This window comes from Rhineura floridana, chromosome 2 (assembly GCF_030035675.1).
Source record: "Rhineura floridana isolate rRhiFlo1 chromosome 2, rRhiFlo1.hap2, whole genome shotgun sequence".
In the NCBI taxonomy this organism is placed as follows: domain Eukaryota; kingdom Metazoa; phylum Chordata; class Lepidosauria; order Squamata; family Rhineuridae; genus Rhineura; species Rhineura floridana.
In genome coordinates this window covers 112,766,917-112,789,269 of record NC_084481.1, presented here as the reverse complement: position 1 = coordinate 112,789,269, position 22,353 = coordinate 112,766,917, and the positions used below count along the sequence as shown (strand labels likewise).

At 42.2% G+C, this 22,353-nt stretch overlaps 1 protein-coding gene across 5 annotated transcripts in view; it reads right to left on the bottom strand.

Moving 5' to 3' along the window:
• Nucleotides 1-22,353, bottom strand: part of KCNQ1 (potassium voltage-gated channel subfamily Q member 1) — a 507,266-nt gene that overhangs the window by 254,826 nt on the left and 230,087 nt on the right. The window contains exon 13 of one of the 5 annotated variants that reach the window (XM_061610167.1): nucleotides 11,878-12,630. The exons of the other annotated variants lie outside the window; for them this stretch is intronic. Coding sequence (XP_061466151.1) covers nucleotides 12,531-12,630 — 100 coding nt within the window. The 3' untranslated portion in view covers nucleotides 11,878-12,530. Of the gene's footprint in view, nucleotides 1-11,877; nucleotides 12,631-22,353 lie in introns of those variants that run through there. 5 annotated transcript variants of the gene reach the window in all.

Genomic DNA, 22,353 nt, shown 5'->3' with positions numbered 1-22,353 from the left:
TAAAGTTGACAACATTGAACTTGTCAAGGATTATCAATACCTTGGCACAGTCATTAACCAAAATGGAGACAATAGTCAAGAAATCAGAAGAAAGCTAGGACTGGGGAGGGCAGCTATGAGAGAACTAAAAAAGGTCCGCAAATGCAAAGATGTATCACTGAACAATAAAGTCAGGATCATTCAGACCATGGTATTCCCAATCTCTATGTATGGATGTGAAAGTTGGACAGTGAAAAAAGTGGGTAAGAGAAAAATCAACTCATTTGAAATGTGGTGTTGGAGGAGAGCTTTGCGCATACCATGGACTGCGAAAAAGACTAGGTGTTAAACAAATTAAACCAGAACTGTCACTAGAAGCTAAAATGATGAAACTGAGGTTATCATACTTTGGACACATCATGAGAAGACATGATTGACTAGAAAAGACAATAATGCTGGGGAAAACGGAAGGGAGTAGAAAAAGAAGAAGGCCAAACAAGAGATGGATTGATTCCATAAAGGAAGCCACAGACCTGAACTTACAAGATCTGAACAGGGTAGTTCAGGACAGATGCTCTTGGAGGTCACTGATTCATAGGGTCACCATAAGTTGTAATTGAAGGCACATAACAACAACTACCTCCCCAGAGCCAGTATTTAATAAGCCCTTGTCAGGGACGGATTAAGCTGAGGAGGGACCCTAGGCTGATTGGTGTTTGGGGCCCCCTTCTCCTCTGGGCCCCTTCGCTCCCCTTCCACGATCCGCAGAAACAGACGCAGGAGGGATTGCAGGACAGGAGCTTCTCAGCCGCCCGCCATCCCATCCCATCCCCTCCCCCCTGCTTCACCTCTTTCCACTTTTTTTGCAGCTGTGCGCACTGCGCGCACAGGTTTGCCATCAATCAAGATGGCGGCAGAGGCTTCAGCCCCTTAGGGGAACCTCAGCCGCCGTCTTGATTGATGGCAAACCGCAAAAAACAGCGGAGAAAAAGGTAAGTGAAGAGGGGGAAGGCAGGCAGTTCGGAAGCTCTATATTATAATTTTTTTTTGCTTATGCACGGGCCCCCAAGAGCTCCGGGCCCCTAGGCTTCAGCCTACTAAGCCTAATGGATAATCCGGCCCTGCCCTTAGTCACTTTAAACAGCTCAGCTGGATGGCAAGCTGAGGATGCAATGGAGGCAGAGAAGTAAGTTTCCTTCACCACCTTCACTGCCAGTGAGGAGGCTCAAACATGAGCATATACCAGTGTTCAGCTTTGTTTGTTAGAATCTTATCCTTTTTCTGTCACTTTTATTCATTCATTATTCATTATTAAATTAGTCCTTTATTTATTTATTAAATTTATATGCCGTCCTTCCTCTCAGAAGGAGTCCAGGGCGGCAAACAAAAATACTAAAAACATCTTTAAAATTATCTTTAAGAGATCACTGACCAATCACTGAGCTATATGCAGCTCAGCTCCCCTTACTCACCCACCTCACACAGAAGATGCTTCCAGTAATGTATGCATATATCAATTCATTCATATTTCATTATTAGTTTCACAATTGCGTATCACATTAATTCATTAATAATTAAGCAACTTCTGATGAGTTGCTAGCTGTGTTTAATTAACAGTTCCATTTATTTTATTTATTATATATTATTTATATCCCACCTTTCCTCTGAAGAGCTTAAGGTGGCATACAAATATGGTTTTCCCCTTCCCATTTTTATCCCCACAACCTACCTGTGAGAGACAGTGACTGGCCCAAGGTCACCCAGTGAGCTTCATGGCTAAATGGGGATTTGAACCCTGGTCTCCCAGGTCCCAGTCCAACACTTCAGCCACTTCATAACACTGGTATTTTTGAAGAAAGCAGTGACCACCGAGCTATAAGTGTCCCCGCTCTTTCATGCTCAAAATCATGTAGTGGCTGCTAAGAGAGGAAAGAATTCACCACCAATGTATTATTAATGTTGTTGTTTTGTTTTAAAAGCTGCCACTCAGTCTCCCCTTTGCTTGCAATTACAGGTATTGCTCACTCTCTCGTGCTATCTATCTGATGACTGGCTCTGATTGCTTTGGCTGGCTCTGATGGCTCACGAAGAGATATATCTTCTGATTGTCCTTAAGAACAGCTGAAATGCAAAGCCAAACGAAGTGATGTAAATGAAGGTTTCCAAACACTGCAGAAGTGCTTCTAAATAAGGAACTGGTAGACAGCTTATAAAACATGGTGGTGATGCTGCTTATACTGATGGGGGGGTAGGGGATTTGGGGGCTGCTGAAAACCCATAACTGGCCCTCAAGTGGGAAACAGAATAGTTTAAAAAACTTGTTTTTAAACAAAAAACTCCACCACCACTGCCAAATATTTTTGAGGTGAGGGGTCTGGGGGGGTCACAGAAAGCTCTTGGGGGCCAAATATTGTTTGGAAGCCATAGGTCAGCCACTCTTGTTATAGAATCTGCCAGAAGCTATTGGTCACCGACTACATTTCTCTAGCCAATGATCTATGTGGACCTCTAAACTTTATCATGTTTGCTGTAAAAAACACTCATGTAATATGTTATTGCTATATTGGTGCCTTACAGATGGAGAATTGAAACTGAGAGAATGAATTTATGACAGGTGGAATTTGGAAATATACCTCTCTGAAGGCAAGCTCAATCATAACATCGTAACACACAACCTTCCACCGCTGTTCCCTGCTTACAAATTCTGTCCTTTTTTTACCATGGTTCTCCTCAAAATACCCCTATGTGAACCACTGCATTCTTCCCACATACAGATGGAGAACTGAGGTCGAGAGAACTTCTTGCCCCACGCTAGGAAACAAATGCACACTTTTTTAAAAAAACCAGCCTCTTCAAGGAGCACAAAGTCTTGCTCCACTCCCATCATTTGCCAGGTAATTTGCCTGGCAACTGGGAAAAACCTCACACATGTAGATATAAAAAAATTTGATGTTCAGAGGGATACAACACCCTCCCACGCATACACACACATGAAGATGACCATTAGAAAAGAAATAATTTATCTGATCCCTCTTTCCAAAGATTCTTTAGTTACGTGAGATCCATGATAGAACATGGGGGTATGATCCATTGGATCTTTTCCGACTGTCATATGCTAAATATTTAATTTTTAATCAACTGAATACAGGGACAGGCTGTCAGATTGCATACTGCCCAGGCCTGACCTGAGGGCTGGCCCTGTAGAGCATCTGTTAAGGCCCATGCTCCAGCATGGGCAATCACTGCTGTGTTCTTGATGCTTCCCCTTCTTGCTTTCACTGCCTGCTCACCAGTGATCAGTGTTAGGAGTGAAGAAAAGGAGCAGCAGTTTCTGCTCATCTCTCCTTTTGGCCAGGGGTAGTTGTTTGGGGTCACGGGTGTCTTAGAACCCTTACTTTTGGGGGAGTCAGGTCTCAGCAAGGCCCTTATGCCCTACAAGCCAATCAGAATGAAAAGGGAGTATGTTAGCCACTGAGGGGAGTCTTCTAACATGCTTCCTTGTCTTCTGCTGATTGGAGCCAATCAGATTGAAACGAGGTGAATAAGCCATTGAGAAGACTCTTTTCAGTAGCAAACACACTCCCATTTCGTGTAGATTGGCTCCTAGGAACATCTGTTGTGAGATAAGGTGTTAACAAGAATCTCATTCTCAACCCAGCAGCAAAAAAAGGGGAGAGAGGGAAGATGTGTGGTTTTGTTCCAGTCCAAAGCCAGGAGGAGGGGAGGAGGAAAAGAGGAAAAAAACACATTCAGTGGGTGAGTGTGCGTATGATGGCGTTTCATCAGCTTTTAATGAAGTTGTATATATGTGTGTTGTGCATGGTAAGGTGAAATGCAAATAAATATGCCTAAGAATGTGTGTGTGGTGCAGACAACACCAGAGGTTAGGATCAGGAATTTCCATGTTTAAGTTTCCTCCTGAAACTCATAAGCTCTGCCCAAATGTAGTTACTCTGAGTCTTAGTATGGCAGTCAAGAAGGGAAACTCAGCAAAGGAAGTTAATTAACCTATAGCATAATTGTGGTGGTAATGATGATGAAAACTGCCTGAGTGAGCTAAAACCTTGTCTTCTTCTAACTTTCTAGGTATGTGTGGAAGGGGTGGAAAAATCTGTTCTTACCTGTGGCAACCTTCAAAAGATTACAAATTCCTATGCAAAATGAGTGTGAGGCCTGCTTAGAGAGTGTGAATTTCTTCAGTTTAGAAAAACAGGCTTTTCTTAACCCAACAGCAAAAAAAACCCAAAAGAAAGAGAGTGGTAAGGGGAGAGTCTTTTTTGCTGGAGGGCTTTTGGGGTCAGTTATATAGGCTCCAATGAGTGTCAACTGCAAGCAAGCCTGTATTATTTCCTTCTTCAAAAAGCCAAGTTGTGGAGAGAAAGAATTTTGTAACTGCAGAAGAAGAGACAGTGAATCCTGATTACAGCATCCCACCTCCATAATCAAGCAGTTTGGTAGCAGCAGGAGACAACATGTAGGCGCTGAATTCAGCAATTTAAGCAATAGCGGTAGTGAGAAAGAACAGTCAAATGGTGACAGTGATAGAGAAGCAGACAGTAGTATTAAAGCCTGGCTAGATTATTCTATAATTTTAGAAGGTTAAATAATCTTGGGAGAGCCAGTGTGGTGTAGTGGTTAAGGTGTTGGACTATGACCTGGGAGACCAGGGTTCGAATCCCCACGTAGCCATGAAGCTCACTGGGTGACCTTGGGCCAGTCACTGCCTCTCAGCCTCATGAAAACCCTATTCATAGGGTCGCCATAAGTCAAAATCGACTTGAAGGCAGTACATTTACATTTATTTAAATAATAGTAGAAGGGGTGTGACTGTGAAGGTGTGTGGCTGTGACTATCATGAAAGGACCCTGACCTTCTGAATTTGCCACTACACTCCTGCCTCTGTGTGGCCACAAGGATTGGAACCAGAAGAAAATGGAAGTGAATGGACAAGGGTGATAGTGGTGCACCGAAAGGACTCCAGAGGGCGATATGTCTCCCAAGGGCTCTCTAAATAGTGGATCTTGCACGGATCTTGCCCACCGAAGCCTTTGCCCTGGCACATGTAGCTCCTGCGGGAAAAGTTAATTTGAGCCCATTTGTTCTGGTGGAAAAAAAGATAAACTTTCCAGAGGAATGAGCTGGTAGGCTGAATGCATCCTACCAGCCATAAATCACCAGTCTTGCAGTAAAACAACCAGTTCTTTTGAAAACAAGAAATAAAGCACAGTGCACCAAAATGGATACTGAGGGGAGAAATGCATAAGGCAAGGTTTTTATTCTTGTGTAACTTCAATATGTTTTTAAAAGGTTACAGAACTAACTATATGATAATGTTACTTCTAGTAATCTACAGATGTAGCACGGACAAAAAAATCAGCTTGGTCTTATATAGATCTTATGTCAGTGTGCAAGGTTCTTTTAAAAAAACACAAATACCCCTGATCTAAAAAAATAAAATAAAATAAATCCAAACTCTAACGCAAACCTTTTGATCTTTGCACAATATTAGCAAGAGTGATCCTGCTGAGGGGCTGAATTTTTTTGAAGACTTACTTGAAAACACCACATGATATAGACAAGAGGCTGTGCCTAAAATATGAAATGCTAACTTTCATTTATATGACATGCTGTAGCATTTACGTAAATAAACCAGAGTTAGCTTATGTTTTTGATATTAGATACAATGCCCCTTAGAGAAGCCCTTGCTCAGCTCTTTTCTTCTGGCCTTGAGTAAATAAATCTACATTTCAACTCAAGAATATGCTGCCACGTAAGCAGTTGGAGAGTTAAGTCTTTGTTCCCAAATGTTTGCTATGTTGGAAGTTCTGGCGGTGGGTTTTTGGTTTTTTTTTTTTGGAAACTTGGGAAGTGGAAAAGAGAAGGTGCAGCTAAAAGCAAATTCTACCACCTTTCAAGAAGCACATGCAATTATTTAATTCCTGGTCCGTTCCAGATGGCAGGAGTGCCACCAGACTCCAAGGCTTCATTTGCAATACACATGAATGGTCTTTCAAAGTGACCTGCCAGCACAGCTGTCTGGCAGGACTATGAAGTACTTTTATATAAACAAGGTTGAATCCACCAGTAATCTATCATGTGGAATGTGCCTGCTGGGGAGAAAGAGAGAGAAAGTACAAGGCTAAGAAGTTGCAGAACAAGATCTTAGAAAAGGAAAACAAGCTTCAAACAAGAAGATAAAGTTAAACAATGACAAAGAATAAAAAGAGAAATAGAAAAGATGTCAGGAGGGGGGAAAGTCAATACTTGGAAGCAAGTTCTACACAAATTAAGAGACCTTAACCTCCATGCACTTAGGTTCAGGGTGTCAAGTCTCTTTTCCAACACACAAAATTTGCTCAGGATAGGCACCTAATGCTTTATCTTACTGATTCTGGTAAATGTATATAAATGGTCACAGCTAGGGTTTTGGCATGGTACCTCCTCCTTTCCCCGAGGGATCTCTCTCTCTCTCTCTCTCTCTCTCTCTCTAATATATATATATATATATCATATATATATATATATATGATATATATATGAAAGCAAACATGACACGTCCCAAATGTCAGTAATTAAATTTGCAATGTGCCTATTTGATTACATGTGAATGGAAGCAAAACTGAAAAATGCAATAGGGACTGGCATTCTCCTTGCAAATAAGAACATAAGAACATAAGAAGAGCCTGCTGGATCAGGCCAGTGGCCCATCTAGTCCAGCATCCTGTTCTCACAGTGGCCAACCAGGTGCCTGGGGGAAGCCCGCAAGCAGGACCCGAGTGCAAGAACACTCTCCTCTCCTGAGGCTTCCGGCAACTGGTTTTCAGAAGCATGCTGCCTCTGACTAGGGTGGCACAGCACAGCCATCATGGCTAGTAGCCATTGATAGCCCTGTCCTCCATGAATTTGTCTAATCTTCTTTTAAAGCCATCCAAGCTGGTGGCCATTACTGCATCTTGTGGGAGCAAATTCCATAGTTTAACTATGCGCTGAGTAAAGAAGTACTTCCTTTTGTCTGTCCTGAATCTTCCAACATTCAGCTTCTTTGAATGTCCACGAGTTCTAGTATTATGAGAGAGGGAGAAGAACTTTTCTCTATCCACTTTCTCAATGCCAGGCATAATTTTATACACTTCTATCATGTCTCCTCTGACCCGCCTTTTCTCTAAACTAAAAAGCCCCAAATGCTGCAACCTTTCCTCGTAAGGGAGTCGCTCCATCCCCTTGATCATTCTGGTTGCCCTCTTCTGAACCTTTTCCAACTCTATAATATCCTTTTTGAGATGAGGCGACCAGAACTGTACACAGTATTCCAAATGCGGCCGCACCATAGATTTATACAACGGCATTATGATATCGGCTGTTTTATTTTCAATACCTTTCCTAATTATTCCTAGCATGGAATTTGCCTTTTTCACAGCTGCCGCACACTGGGTCGACATTTTCATCGTGCTGTCCACTACAACCCCGAGGTCTCTCTCCTGGTCGGTCACCGCCAGTTCAGACCCTATGAGCGTATATGTGAAATTCAGATTTTTTGCTCCAATATGCATAATTTTACACTTGTTTATATTGAATTGCATTTGCCATTTTTCCGCCCATTCACTCAGTTTGGAGAGGTCTTTTTGGAGCTCTTCGCAATCCCTTTTTGTTTTAACAACCCTGAACAATTTAGTGTCCTCAGCAAACTTGGCCACTTCACTGCTCACTCCTAATTCTAGGTCATTAATGAACAAGTTGAAAAGTACAGGTCCCAATACCGATCCTTGAGGGACTCCACTTTCTACAGCCCTCCATTGGGAGAACTGTCCGTTGATTCCTACTCTCTGCTTTCTGCTTCTTAACCAATTCCTTATCCACAAGAGGACCTCTCCTCTTATTCCATGACTGCTAAGCTTCCTCAGATGCCTTTGGTGAGGTACCTTGTCAAACGCTTTTTGAAAGTCTAAGTACACTATGTTCACTGGATCACCTCTATCTATATGCTTGTTGACACTCTCAAAGAATTCTAATAGGTTACTGAGACAGGACTTTCCCTTGCAGAAGCCATGCTGGCTCTGCTTCAGCAAGGCTTGTTCTTCTATGTATATTAATGAATGAACAGCATACTCCCTAAGGAGAGATCATATTCCCTAAGAGAAATTCCCTGCTGAACTGCCTTCTGGTTAGTTCAAATACTGCATTACTATTTTTTATTTGGGGGGGAGGGGTGCCTGAAGGAGTAGGGAAGTGCTAGAATAACCAAAACAGCATTATTATTGCTAACTGGGCTCTGTTCTATTTTTGGAAGCAATATTCACTAGGGAAACAAAGGCAACATTAGACACTAATTACTGCAGCCTCATTGGCTGCAAAAGTTACATACACCTCTGATTAACTGGCCTAAGCGAAGCTAAATGTATCAAAAGGTTGTAATTAATTCATAACAATGCTTCAAAACAGATACCCAAAGCAATGGTCTCAACAACTGTATGTAATAAACCAATTCCAAAGGTAATTTGCACACATAGTTTATAAAGGCCCTCTAGCTCTTTTAAACATATGTTTCTTTGATTATAAACAGCTGAAGTACTACAGTAGGTTCAATTTTTCCAGATAGGCTTCCAAAAAAAGGATTACATTCACAGCATAAGATGAACTAAATCATACTATAAGCTGGAAGCACATTGTCAGTTTTACCTTGACAATGTCAATCTAATGTTGAGAGTGCTAAATTCCTATTGTTTATAAAGTCTGATGTTCTCTCCCTGGCTCCCAATCTGCCCCCCTCCCAGTTAAAATAACTTAAAATACTTTCAAGCGATACAAGTTTTTCACACAGAGAAAACGTCTACTGTAATTTGAAATATATTCTCAAAGAATGCACTTCTGCTTGCTGTGTGCAAAAGGCAACACACTGAGGTTCCGGATGTGAAAGGAACACAGTAATGCAAAAGATTCTCCTCTCCGCCATGGGGCACCCAGCATCCCATGACCCACATACACTACGCCAGCTGGGAGCAGCAGTAAGTGCCTTGACAGAAAGAGCTGCCGTGGTGATGCAGGGCACCCAGCAACCTAGGTGGGAGTCTCCTCACCTGTCACTTAGCAAAAGAGGATACCATAGCTGAATGGGAAGGGGTGGGAAAGAAGGAAAAGAAGGCCAACCCTACATATTCCCTCATTCCCGTTCCTTCTACTTCACTTCACAAGAAGCCTCTGGATCCTGCCCTTCACAACACAGAGGGCAGGGTTACACCCTAATCAATGCAGTAAGGAAAACAGAAGTAAGCCTCATGCTAGTGAGAAGTTCCTGTATGGCCCTCTCACTTAGTTTCCTAGGAGAAATTGTCTGTGAGCATCTTGTCTTGCTGTTGCGATGCATCAGGATGAAGAAGAAGGGACTGTTTGAAGCTCATACTATATGAGATTGGGCCATATGCCAATACCTTTCTGGCCCCTGTGCAGACAGCAGCAGTTTGATAATATCAGTGATTACGCTAGGCTGCCATTGGGATCTTCTACTAGAACTCTATCTTAGATGGAGTTCACGACCACGTCCAAGATGTGCATTGGCAGAATGCCTGTGCAAAATTACCATTGGGAAAGAATCTAGGTGAAAGAAGCTAACAATGGGGACAGCATGCATTGTATGATACTGATCTAATAATTTATTTTTATTGCACCTAAAAAAGAACAGTGGTAGTTTATTTTCTGATTGTCAAGATACAAGACAGTATACCTGTACTTCACAAAGATGACTTTCTGTGGGCCCCACAAAGCTCAACACAAAACAATCGTGATTATTCACTATCTGCTACAAATAGTGTAGGGCAGGTGGGCATGGTTTCAGAAAAAGCTTTGTGGGACAAATGAGGAGACCTGGCAAGCCAAGTTTGGCCTGCAGGCTGAAGGTTCCCTGCACTGGATGGAGGGGACCTTTTGCTCTGTTGACAACAAATCTTCTATTGTCCAGATATTGAAGAGTAGGCAGTGCATCCTGGATGTCTTCATCCAGGAAGTAGAAAGGATCACCAGGTCATTTGGGTATACCTTGATAAGTGTGTTGTGCAACCAAGGACAAATATAGACTAAAGGGCAAAATATGGAACTGGAGCGGCTGTTTCTAACAGAGGAACTTGAGAAATATGCAATGGGTACTCTGCTCAGTTTAGTGACGATCTCCTGAAGCATATATACCAAGAGAGAAATTCTACTTGTACTCCTTTTATCTGAGGCATGGATGTCCTTGCAAAGATGGAACTGGTAGTGACTTCCCTAAGAGCTAAGGCTGAGGCCTCATTAATTCTACATAATGGAAGCTTGCTCTGATGACCTCCAGCTTCTCCTGCCATCTTTGGGAACTATTGCTGCATCTAATACAGCAGAGGTAGACAGCATGGTGCCCTCTAATTCAATTTTATTTTTAATTGATAGAGGTTAGATTAAACCAATGATGATTCTTCTGATAGACAGAAATCACAAAAGACCTGATGGATGTCTCACTAGTTTCCCGTCAACTGCAGAGAGGCAGAAAAGAGTGGGCAGGCCTATATGTTAAAGTGTTAAACGTTTAAGAACACTGTTGACTATGGATGTGGTGAAAGAGTGCATAATTCTTGCACCAGGAATGCATAGCGTACTTAGGTGCTGGCCACAAGAAGAGCACATCTCTTTCGGTCTCTCTTTTGATCTCTCTCTCTCTCAATTCTCTTTCCTCTCCCTGCCCTACTCTCATCACCAGAGACAGAGCCAAGTCTGCTAGATAATTTGTCATAACATCCAGGCCTACTTATAATACTTATTCTGCCCATCTAAATAGAAAGAACAACCACACCATCACCTCCACCCCCACACACAAAGACTGAGAATTTTCTACACCAGTCTGCCTTGTCTCAGCCACAAGCAATATAGCAAAGTGAATCAGTGAGTGAAGAGCTGCTGCATGGCTAATCCAATTTAATTAACTGTGTGTCTCACAGCATTTCCTTTTTAAAAAATGATATGATTTGCAATGTGTTTCTTAGAGAAAAACATGCCCTGGCCATGACCTGAGCTTTTCCTGTGGCCATGCCAGGAAAAGATACCCAATAAAATAAAGAGATGAGTGTTTGTGTTTTGATTCTCTACTCCAGTGCAATTTTTAAAATAAAGATATTTAAGGTGTATTTTTAAGGGCATTTATAGGATTTAAAGTCTGATCCTATGCATGTTTATTCAGATGTCTCAATGAATTTAACAGGGCTTTCATCCATCCAAGTAAATGTGCATAGGATTGCAATCCTAAAGACTAAAAGGCGCCTGATGTAACTTATCTGACAAATATTGACCACAGTCCAATGGTTCTGATGGGCATGGCGAGCCCTGTGCATGCAGAAGTTTCCCTGTTCTACAAGGGAATTAATACTCTGTATGTGATACAAGGAACCCTCATAGATGAGTACAGCATTTTTCTTCAATGAAGCAAATGGGAAGCCAGAGCTTTCACAGAAAGTTGTTATTGTTATCATTATTATGAATTGCCCACCCTTTACTATTAGACCCCAAGGCAGGTTACAGAAATTTAAAAGACAGTATTAAACATGCTTAAGCTCCATTGCAAATAAATAAGTAAAAAATTTCAGTTCTTTAAGTATATGTTTAAATTGCACTGACTTCAGTGGGACTTGAATACATCAAATCTCCTTTGGATTGTGCCTATTATTGGACACACACACATGGATAAGGGTATGAAAGTGAAGGTTCTGTGCATAAGGATGCAAGAGAGGTTGGAAGAAGGAGCATGCTACGCTGATGTTCTCCCTCCTTCCACTAGCGTTCCCACTTGCTTCTCAGAGACAGCAGCCTCCCTTGCTTGGGGGCGGGCAGGGGCCAGGGAAGAGGTGGGTAACTAGCATGCTCAGTGCTGCTCACTCCCACCCAGCTTGCCACAAAATTCAGTTTAATGTCTTCCACAGGGGCAGCCCTAATATTAGGCAAAGCTAGGTGGCCATCTTGGGGTACTTGGAGACAGGGATCAACAGCAAAGTCTTGGAAGACATAGCTGTGTGTGCCATGTGCCCTGCTCTGCACCCTCTTAGCTAGCCTACTGACTTCAGGAGGAGTGAAAAATACTGCTCCACTGGTGCTGAAACAGCAAGATTCAACTGCCAGACCAGCTGGTCACATGGAATGAAAGGGTGGGGTACTATCTTGCCCTTTGCGCCTCGGGAAGCAAAATGGTACTGGACAGCTCTGTCACTCCCCCTCTCGTGGTAATGACTGACACAAGCCCCAAACCTTGAATTGCTTACTCATGTTTCTGGCAGGCACAGCATGCATGCCTGGAATGCCACATGCCCCAACGAGAGGAGTGGAACATTTGGAATGTGCTGTGGTGGCTGATGCATTGCTCACCCCAAAGTACAACAGACCCTCCATACCCTGCTCTCTGTATATACAGTACAGAATTTGCATCCTCAGCCTATGCTGTACAATAAAACACGGGTGCCAAACTTTTTGGGATCCATAGACATATTTGCAAACCACAGAGACTGTTGTGGGTACCAGACACACATCACAATCTATTCTATTGGCTACAACAGAATGTTTCTTTCAAGCTTAATTTCAGTTGGAGGGGGGGGCACCACGGAAGGCCTCTGTGGGTAGGTATGCATCCATCCACACTGGCAAATCCTGCATTTAAAAAAAATCACAATAAGGATTACAAACAGAAGAAAGGCTTCTTTTTCCTAAAACTAGCTATTTCACCTGAGTTTGTGTTTGTTTCTCCCAGATACAGGATTGGATCTAGGGCTGGTTCACATATGAGCCAAGATCCACATTAAAAATGCTGCTTTTTCCATCTCGATTGATTTTGACAGCTCACATACTTCTGCCCTCACTACGAATAAATTGGCTTTTTTTCTTTTTAGCATTCACACGCATGTGCGTTTATTGCTATCAACATTTCCTTGATGCTGCGCCCACAAATTAGAATGTTAACTGCGGAGGCAGGGAATGGGCAGTGTTTCCCTAAATGAAGGGAGGAATAGGCCCTTGAAAGAGGCCTTCTCCCATCCCCCTGCTCCCACCCGTGGCTGTTAGGCTGTCCCTGTGTGAAATTGGTGTGCCTTTGGCACCCCGGGACAAGCCTCAGCATGCGTTCTGGGAAACAAAAAACCCCCAAACAATTATCTTTAGAGAGACACTAAAAGCAGCTACTAAAGGAAGCACTGACTGTTTAAGACACCAAGGCAGCTCCCCTTTCCCCTGCGCTTTTGGGCGCTTATAAATTACTCCAGCGGTGCCTTCGCCAGCCTCCTCTCACCGTGGCTGCACGCACTCCAAGCCTGGGTGTAGCTCCAGAGAGCGGCATGTAGCGGCTTGCGGACCCCACCACCCCACAGCTCAAGCGAGAGACCCGGCCAAGGCTGAAGTCTCCCTCTCTGGCGGCCAGGAAGGAATTTCCCAAACTTCAGCTCTCCCCTGCTACCCTCGAGGACTTGTTGGTGTCGCTGCAGAAGAGAGAGAATGAAGGGGTGGGGAATGTGAATTTGTTTAAAGGAGCGGGGGAGGAAATGTATTGGGGGAAGTGGGAGAAAGCGGGAGAAAGGAAGGCAAGAGCAACCAGAAGTTGCTTCGTCAACAGCAGGAAACAAAATGACACCCAGAGAGTTAAAGGGGCGGAGAAAAAGAGGATCTAATGGCGAAGAAACTGCACAGGCGAAAAAGGCGCTTCAAAGGTAATACACGCACCGAAGCAGGTGCGGATTTTAAAAGCAATTTCAGGTTTTTGTCGCATCAATTTAATCCGGAGTTAAAGGCAAAAGCAGCTGAATGTAATCACATTGGCAAAAACTTCATGCAAACGGTCCAAATTAAAAGGATCTGCAAAATGCCTCAGATCCAGATTATATTGGCATCTGAACAGGCCCCTAGACTTGTGACTGGCAGAGTTCTGCTTGCAGCAGATGATGGGAGTTTTTTTTGGAGGGAGGGTTGCACTTTAAAAACTGCTCTGAAAAGGAGGTAGTAACAGACAAAACAGCCAGCCAATCAGAGCTGTGCACAGCCCTGCTCTAGAAAAAGAGGATGTGGTTTTGTGACTGACACACACAAGGGCTGCCCAATGAGTGCTGTGCAAATCTGGCTTCTGCTCAAAACCAGAAGAAACCATTTGTCCTCAGCTTGATTTAAGGAGAGAAGGTTGTATGAGAACCAAAATGTGTTGAGTATACTTCTGAACACACCCATAAATAGTGCTGGGAACAAGTTTTTGGAAATATGCATTTCATGAGGTAACATGTGGTTTTGCCCTCCAGGAATGAAGATTAGCTTGGGCTTTTTTTGTGTGAGGAAGAAATGGTCTTACTAGTAAGCTGCAGTGTTGCCATACTAAAGAACACCACGTAAGGTATTTTTCATGCTCATAATTCTTTGAGCTTAATTGCCATTTGAAATTAAACAAGCTATATATAATAATGGAAATCATGGCATTTAAATTTTGTTTTTTATAAAACAGTCTTTTTTAAAAATCTGATCTGGGTGTTCATTTCCAGAACCTTTAATGAGTAGTTAAGAGTCAGTTCTCACTCAGTTTCACGAAAACACCTTGACAGAGCAGAAATTGAACTATTTGTTGTAACACTTGCCATGACCTAACTTTATTTTTGTATGTGTTTCTGCAAAGGTTCATAAAACTGGAGTTCAGATATAAACATTGTGTTTTCAGCTGGAAACTTACCCATTTGACATTGTGTCAAATTTTGCAGGTTGAGTATATAATTCAATGGCTATTGTTTTGGAAAAGTTTCACCAAATGGACAACACTTTGATCACAGTTTAACAAAAGGGGGGAAATAGAGCAAATTTTATATGCAGGATATGATTTTTTGAAAAGCACTCCTGGTTTTCAGTTCACACAAAATGAATGAACAAACAAACAAATGGCTGCTTATTAGTTATGGAAGAGGAAATGCTGAATTCCAGAACAAACTAGGAAGACACATCTTTCAACTGTTTTAGTTTATCTACAGGAGGTAATGAGAAATCTCTTAATCCCTTTTAAAATTTTGATTATGGCAAAATGCCACTCCCCACTTCAAAACATGGTGGTTCTTTATTAGATTGGCTCAAGTCCACTTGGAACTCATGCTCTCTGGAAGACATCACATCTAATGCCAGGTGATTATAGATTGGCTGTGGTTACTCAGTGGTGAAAAAACGACACTCTGATCTGGGCTGCTACTATTGGGAAGTCAATGGTGCTTGCTTGGGAAACCTTCACTCCAAATCCCTGATGTAATCTGGGATTGCTGTGACCATACCTCAACACTCTGCATATACTCAAAGGTAGATTCAGACTTACTAACAGGGCTCAACTCAGACGTCCCACTAAGTTCAAGTCTTATACTGCAATCCTAAATGCACTTACTAGGTAGAAAGTTCCTTTTGAACACACTGGGACTTATTTCTGAGTAAAAATAGAAAGGATGGTGTGGTACGAGTTCCAGGGCTGAGCCACAGCATTAAAAACAGACTCTGAAATAAATTTCATCAGAATAACGATAGACTGGAAGCCTGGAAGAGATCCCAGCCTGAAGCCCCCAAAAATCCTGCAGTAACCTCCATTCAGTGAACACCAGATGAGGAAAAAGGCAAATGAGAACAAGATTCCTGTCTTTAAAAGTAAAACAAGAAAATGATTTTGGATTTTTAAAAAATACTGAACCTTTGAATTTCAAGAAAGGGTTAACCAGCCAGCAGAAACAAGAGGCTCTTTTGTTTGTTTGCTGTAAGTGCTTCACTCAAGCTGGTTAGCAAAAGAAAAGGAAAGGTATGCAGTAGCAGACTGCTTTTCTTTGTTGGGTGTTATGGCATGGTGGGGGGAGCAGGGTACACAACTTCTGCCAGCCTGAAAAAAGTAGCCACACCCTCATCCAAAAATTAAAATAAAAACACTAGGGACACCCCTGATTTCCCCTCTGAGCTAACACTTCCTTTGATGTCTTTACTGGGACTTGGGATTACCAGATGGGGCAGGAGCCCCAAAGAGCCCACATATCTGGCACCAATGAATTCCAGTGCTGCATTTCCAGTTGGAAGTTTTCCCACAGCCTATCATATGCACTCCCCTGTCTTTCCTCCAGCTCTTCTGATGGGAGCAACTCTATCCAGAGCAAGCTCTCACAAGTTTGGCAGGGAAATGGTTTTACTTTCCCTCAGTGGTTTCTGCAACTGGCCAAACCTTTACACTGTAACTATCTGTAGAAGGAACAGAAAGGTATGCAGCAGCTATAACTTTAAAAAAAAAAAGAAGTTCAAAGGATAACTCTGTGTGTGAGAGAGAAAGGGGGGGAGAGAGGGAGAGAGGGGGGAGGGACACACACACACACACACACACACACACACACACACACACACACACACACACACAGAGGATTCTCTCCAGAGAAGGAAAGCAAGATTTCTAGTGTACAAGCCACTGGCAAGCAGGAAAAAAACACTGCAAAGTACCTATGAACTAATGCAATTCAGGGTTATCAACTGCATGAGGCTATGCTGAACCCAAAGTTTTCTAAACAACAAGTAAAAAAAAATTACAACTTTCAGAATACTACTTTCATGACAAAATAGTTAATGTGGTTAATTCTGTGTGAAGCAAAGGCAGCCAGCTCAGCACAAGTCCCATTTCTGTCTAGATGTTAAGCATATGAGCATGTACTTTTTGGCTGTACATCAAGAACAGCTGCCTGAAATGTAACACAACACAAAATGTATCTAGTTACAATCTGGAAGAGGTAACACAGGACACACAATACAGATCTTTTCCTAGCAGCAAATGAAAGTAGTGCCTGCCAATTTCAGACTTCACAATAGCTTTTTTTTTAAAAAAAGAAAGTCACCAACAGTTTCTTTAGCAAGTTAAATGATCTTAGAACTCTTTAAAATAAAAAGAGCTGTATTAATTAACAAGGGTTCTTTTACATTAAAAAATTAGAATCTGAAGCAAGGGCATCTATCACTATATTCCAGAAAACAAGCAGAAACAATGCAACATCCCAAAATAATTAGCACAGTTTGTGGCTTGCCTGGAGCAACCCTTCCTCTACAACCATCTAAATTTTCCTCCTATAACTTATGATATATTGGTGACATTATTTGCAAAAATTATGTGAAAGTTGTACACAGCACACATACTGTCAGACATTATTGCATCTGTAGAATGCAACAATTTTCTTTAAGACTTTTTGGTTTCATTTAGTTCATGAGGACTGCATTTCCTTTTTCTTAGTTGATGTTCATCTTTCCAAATCCTTAACAGTATACAAAAATTGTGCACAACAAACAGTTTAAAATGAAACAAGATATGTTCAGCAATCGTAGGATGCATACCTTCTCAGTTTCCTAACCGACAATTTTGAAAGAAGGGCATACCGAGGGGAAAGTGTCTAATGAGAGTAACTTTGAGGTGCCTCTGACAAGCTCCTCAGTTGCACAGAGGTTTGGGGAAAGAAAGGAAATGGCAGGAGTCCTCTCCTTCCCTGTCTTTTCATATGCAAAGCTGTGCATGAGTGAGACAAGACTCTGCATCTCTCCCAAGTGCTCTGGACTTTGAGTCTTCTATCACTTTCACAGCAGTCTGAGGAACTTCATAAACAGGGTAAGAGACTCCTCCTTTATCTAACCTTCCTCATACCACACTGCAAATGAGTGGAATTCCTGCCTTTTCTTGAACTTTGGGGGCAGTGAGAGAAATGAGTAGTGAGGGCAAACAGACAACAGCTAGTAAGCCAAGCCAAGATTTATGAACCCCTTGGTATGGCAAAGATGTCTAACCAGCAGCAATATGAGGAGTATAGCATAAGAGTGGAGGCACATGAACCCCCCCAATCATCTTATGATCACACATATATTTAAATACTGTTTCACTATTTGTAGAACAGGACCCCAGCCCCCCCTCCCCTAGACATCACAGTGAAGCAAACTAATACATGGCAATTTGTTTTTTCCCCTTGGATATTGATTTTATGACAAAGACTGGCAAATAGAAAAGAAAGATGGAATGGGTGTCAAGGATCATCAATACCTTGGTACAGTCATTAACCAAAATGGAGACAATAGTCAAGAAATCAGAAGGAGACTAGGGAGGGCCGCTATGAGAGAACTAGAAAAGGTCCTCAAATGCAAAGATGTATCGCTGAACACTAAAGTCAGGATCATTCACACCATGGTATTCCTGATCCCTATGTACGGATGTGAAAATTGGACAGTGAAAAAAGTAGATAAGAGAAAAATCAACTCATTTGAAATGTGGTGGTGGAGGAGAGCTTTGTGCATACCATGGACCATGAAAAAGACAAATAATTGGGTGTTAGAACAAATTAAATCAGAACTATCACTAGAAGCTAATATTATGAAACTGAGGTTATCATACTTTGGACACATCATGAGAAGACATGATTCACTAGAAAAGAAAATGATGCTGGGGAAAACAGAAGAAAGTAGAAAAAGAGGAAGGCCAAACAAGAGATGGGTTGATTCCATAAAGGAAGCCACAGATCTTACAAGATCTGAACAGGGTGGTTTATAACAGATGCTCTTGGAGGTGCTGATTCATAGGGTCGCCATAAGTCGAAATCAACTTGAAGGCACATAACAACAACAACTGCTGAAGTACATATTACACATGTATGAAACATGTCATTTACAAGTTTGAAATAGTCTGGGAGTATTAGCTGTCAGGGGTTGCCATCATGGTGGATTCCAGATGTTGTTGGACTAGAACTCCCATCATACCTGACCACTGGCACTGATGGGAGTTGGAGTCCAACAACATCTGGAGAGTACCAGGTTGGCTGCTCCTAGGGCAGCCTTTCCCAACTAGCGGGCCACCAGATGTTGTTGGACCACAATTCCCATCTTTCCTGACCATTGGAAATGCTGGCTGAGGCTGATGGGAGTTGTGGTCCAACAACATTTGGTGGCCCACTAGTTGGGAAAGGCTATCCTAGGGCTTAGGGCAGTGTTCTTTAACCTTGGGTCCCCAGATGTTGCCAAACTACAGCTCCCATCTACCCCAGCCAGCTTAGCCAATGGCCAAGGATGATGGGAGTTGTAGTCCGACAACATCTGGGGGCCCAAAGTTGAAGGACTGTGGCTTAGGGTAACCCATCAGTTTATAGGAGTTTTCAAAGCTTTAGCACTAAAAGCGCAGCTGAGGTCTAAAATAAAATTATTTTAAAAATCTTCCTCATGTATTTAAAATTAGTTTTAGACCCTTTAATACTATGATCAGTTTCAGATCAGAATCTTTTTCACTTTACAGTATTCTCCAACCCAGATGTAGTCAAGACTTGGAGATTAATAGAAGAATAAGTAAAAGCACCAAAGCAATACTTTAAAATGATTTTTTTTAAAACCCAAGGAAACACATAACTACACATGTATTTAGGAGAATAAAAACAAGTATTATTCATTCCATGTTTTTTTAAAAGGGGGCATTTTCCTTTTATTTGCAAACCTCCTTTTTCAGGTACAGATGGCAGAAGTCTGGAGTTGAAATTCTGTAGACAAATTTGCATGCCCAAGTTAGCATACCAGATTTCCACCGCATTTTCAATCCCCAACTAGAATTCATTCCAAACAGGAAGATATAACCCATCCAGCCATCCAGCTAATCTCTCTCTCTCTCTCTCTCTCTCTCTCTCTCTCTCTCTCTCTCTCTCTCTCTGCTAAACTTTTGAGACCACATTCACCCTTTGTCACCCTCTGGGTGTCATATGTCGGGGGTGGGTGTGATCAAAATGTGTGTAGCCTCCCCACACTCTGACATGCACATACACCAAGGGCATGTACACACACATGCATATAGCCCTCCTCCTCAGCTAATCTGTGCAGATCAGCTGAAGAGGGAGATGGCCTGTGAAGGCAGGGAGTGGAATGGAGAAAAGAAAAGACCTATTTGCTCAGTGGCGAGTAATCGGTATCAGCAAAATATTCACAGGGAAGGTATCTTAATGCTGTGTTGTATAACTAAACAGAGGCAGTGAGATCTGAGGAATTCTCCTTTAAAGACAAGAGGGAACAGTATGTACTTCAGCCAGCACTGCCCCTATTGGCTTGCCTAGGGATGAAAGTCTCTGGGCAGAGAAGGTTCACTATATATTTAGAGGGCCACCTATGAATCAGCCATTCATGTCTTGACAAATTCCTCTGTGCAATGCACACAGAAGAGAAACATGTGGGTCGTGAGGGGTCTGTTTGGGAATATAGATTAGAACAGGAGATACTTGATATGAGTGTCAGAAATTCATAGCAGTTGTTCACCTCTGATTAATATTTAGTATTACCATTTGCTGAACTACAATGATAACCACAAAGGATAGACATGGCTGTAGTTCACTGTTTAAAGATTTGGTCCTATGAAGCAATATTATGATGCCTGAGGAGGAAGAGGGAGGAGAAACAGAAGTATAGCATCAGTCACATTTCCAATATACTATCCGCAAGATTAGTTGTCTCAAGTTGCACCGATCCCTTAAGCCAGCGCATTAACCTGATCAGCACACTAGCATGGTTTTCTGTAGCTATCAGCCAGAAACAGCCACTGTCATCCTGTGCACAGTAGCATGGAACAGAATGATGAAGAGGGGACACTTCAGAAGTTTCCCTTCAGGCTGCTACAATGGTGCAACTTTGAGATATAGTAGCAAGGCATTTCATGGGATTTGCATTTAGTACTTTAACTAGGGCCAACTCCACTTACTTCACACAATATTTCCAGAACGCACACTGGTATATGTGATTTATGTCACAGCTATGTCAAGTTATATGATCACGCTCCTATGGCCAATTTACGAAGCTCTGAAAGCAGTTATCTATTTATAAACTTCCTTTGGTTCTTCCTCCAAAAAATGCTTAAGGGAGTTTGTAGTATTAAACATTCAATTAAAAAATCACTCTAAGAGCAGCTCTGAATATCACACACACACAAAAAAAAAACCAAGAGGGGGAGATGCACTGTTCATTTGTGTTTCCTGTTCTTCATGTTTCTCTGGCTCATCTGAAATTGATTTTGCATATGTCCTAATGCAGTGGAGACACACAGATTGGTTCTGGACATTCAAGGGGCAGAAAGCACAAATAAATAACAGTCATAATAAAAGTAGCATGCATTAAACAAACACAACAGCAAACCACATAAGAATACACTAAAGGTCTTTAAAAACCATCTGAAATAAAATGTTCTTAGATTTTTTTCTTTCCAAAAACAGGACAACCATGCACACAAGAAAAAACCCTCCACATTTTTCTATATGTTTTTCCATAATTGAAACAATTACATTATACTGAATGTCACTTTGAGCTCGTTGCCAAATAAATAATTGTCTGCATATAGCTGGAGGAAAAGTTGGAAGTGATGGATTTTACAGTGAATTGTTAATGTACTTTAGTATTTCTGTGACAGCTTTGTATTTACTTTGTTTATGATTGTGCAATACAAACCCTTACTCCAAAGTAGCACTGAAACCATAATTCTCATCCTAATAAGGGGAGAAATACCAATAAATTCTGGGACCTCTATGGCAGGTGAAACATGGCCCACCAGCCACTAACTATAAAGCCAGAAATGCATGAAAAACTTCCTGATTTTATCACCTTATGAAAGAGAACAGAAAGAATAATATTTAATCCTACACATGGAATGCCACAATATGTAGTTGGCAAGCTGTATTTGGCCCTGATACTGCAGCTTGCAGAGGTCTTATTTAGGAATTATCCTGGACTACACATCTATTATTCTAAAGAAATGCCTATGGCCCGGTTTGTACATCACATTAAACCATAGTTTAAAATAATATGTTTCCATGGTGCTCTTCCCTGCTGCTACCATGCCATGGACCAAACAAGCCAGAGTTTGATTTGTCATGTTATTGCAACCTTGAGAGAAATAAACCACAAGTCCAGGTTCAGATGACGTGAGAAGCCAGACTCTGGCTTATTTTCTCTGTGACATGTCAGCAGCAGGAGTGGGGGAGGAGTGTCCCTGGAACCAGGGCTGGCACCAGGCATGACTGGACCCTTGGGCATTAGCCTGCCCTGGGCCTACAGCGCCATACCCCAACACCCCCATATAGGCGGCATAGGGCTAATAAGCCCACCCATGTACCCCACCTACCTCTCGTGTCGTGTGAATGATGTGTGCACATAGCGTGCATGCCTGCCATCAACCAAGATGTCACTGGGGGCCTCAGCCCCTTAGGGAAGACCCCCACTGCCATCTTGGGTGATGGTAGGAATGTGTGCACAGCATGTATGGCATTCACACTGACAGGAGAGGTAATTGGGGCATGAGCAAAAGCTTATTGAAGCCCTCGCTGTCTGTATTGGGGAGCTGCCTGGTAGGTCTCTCTC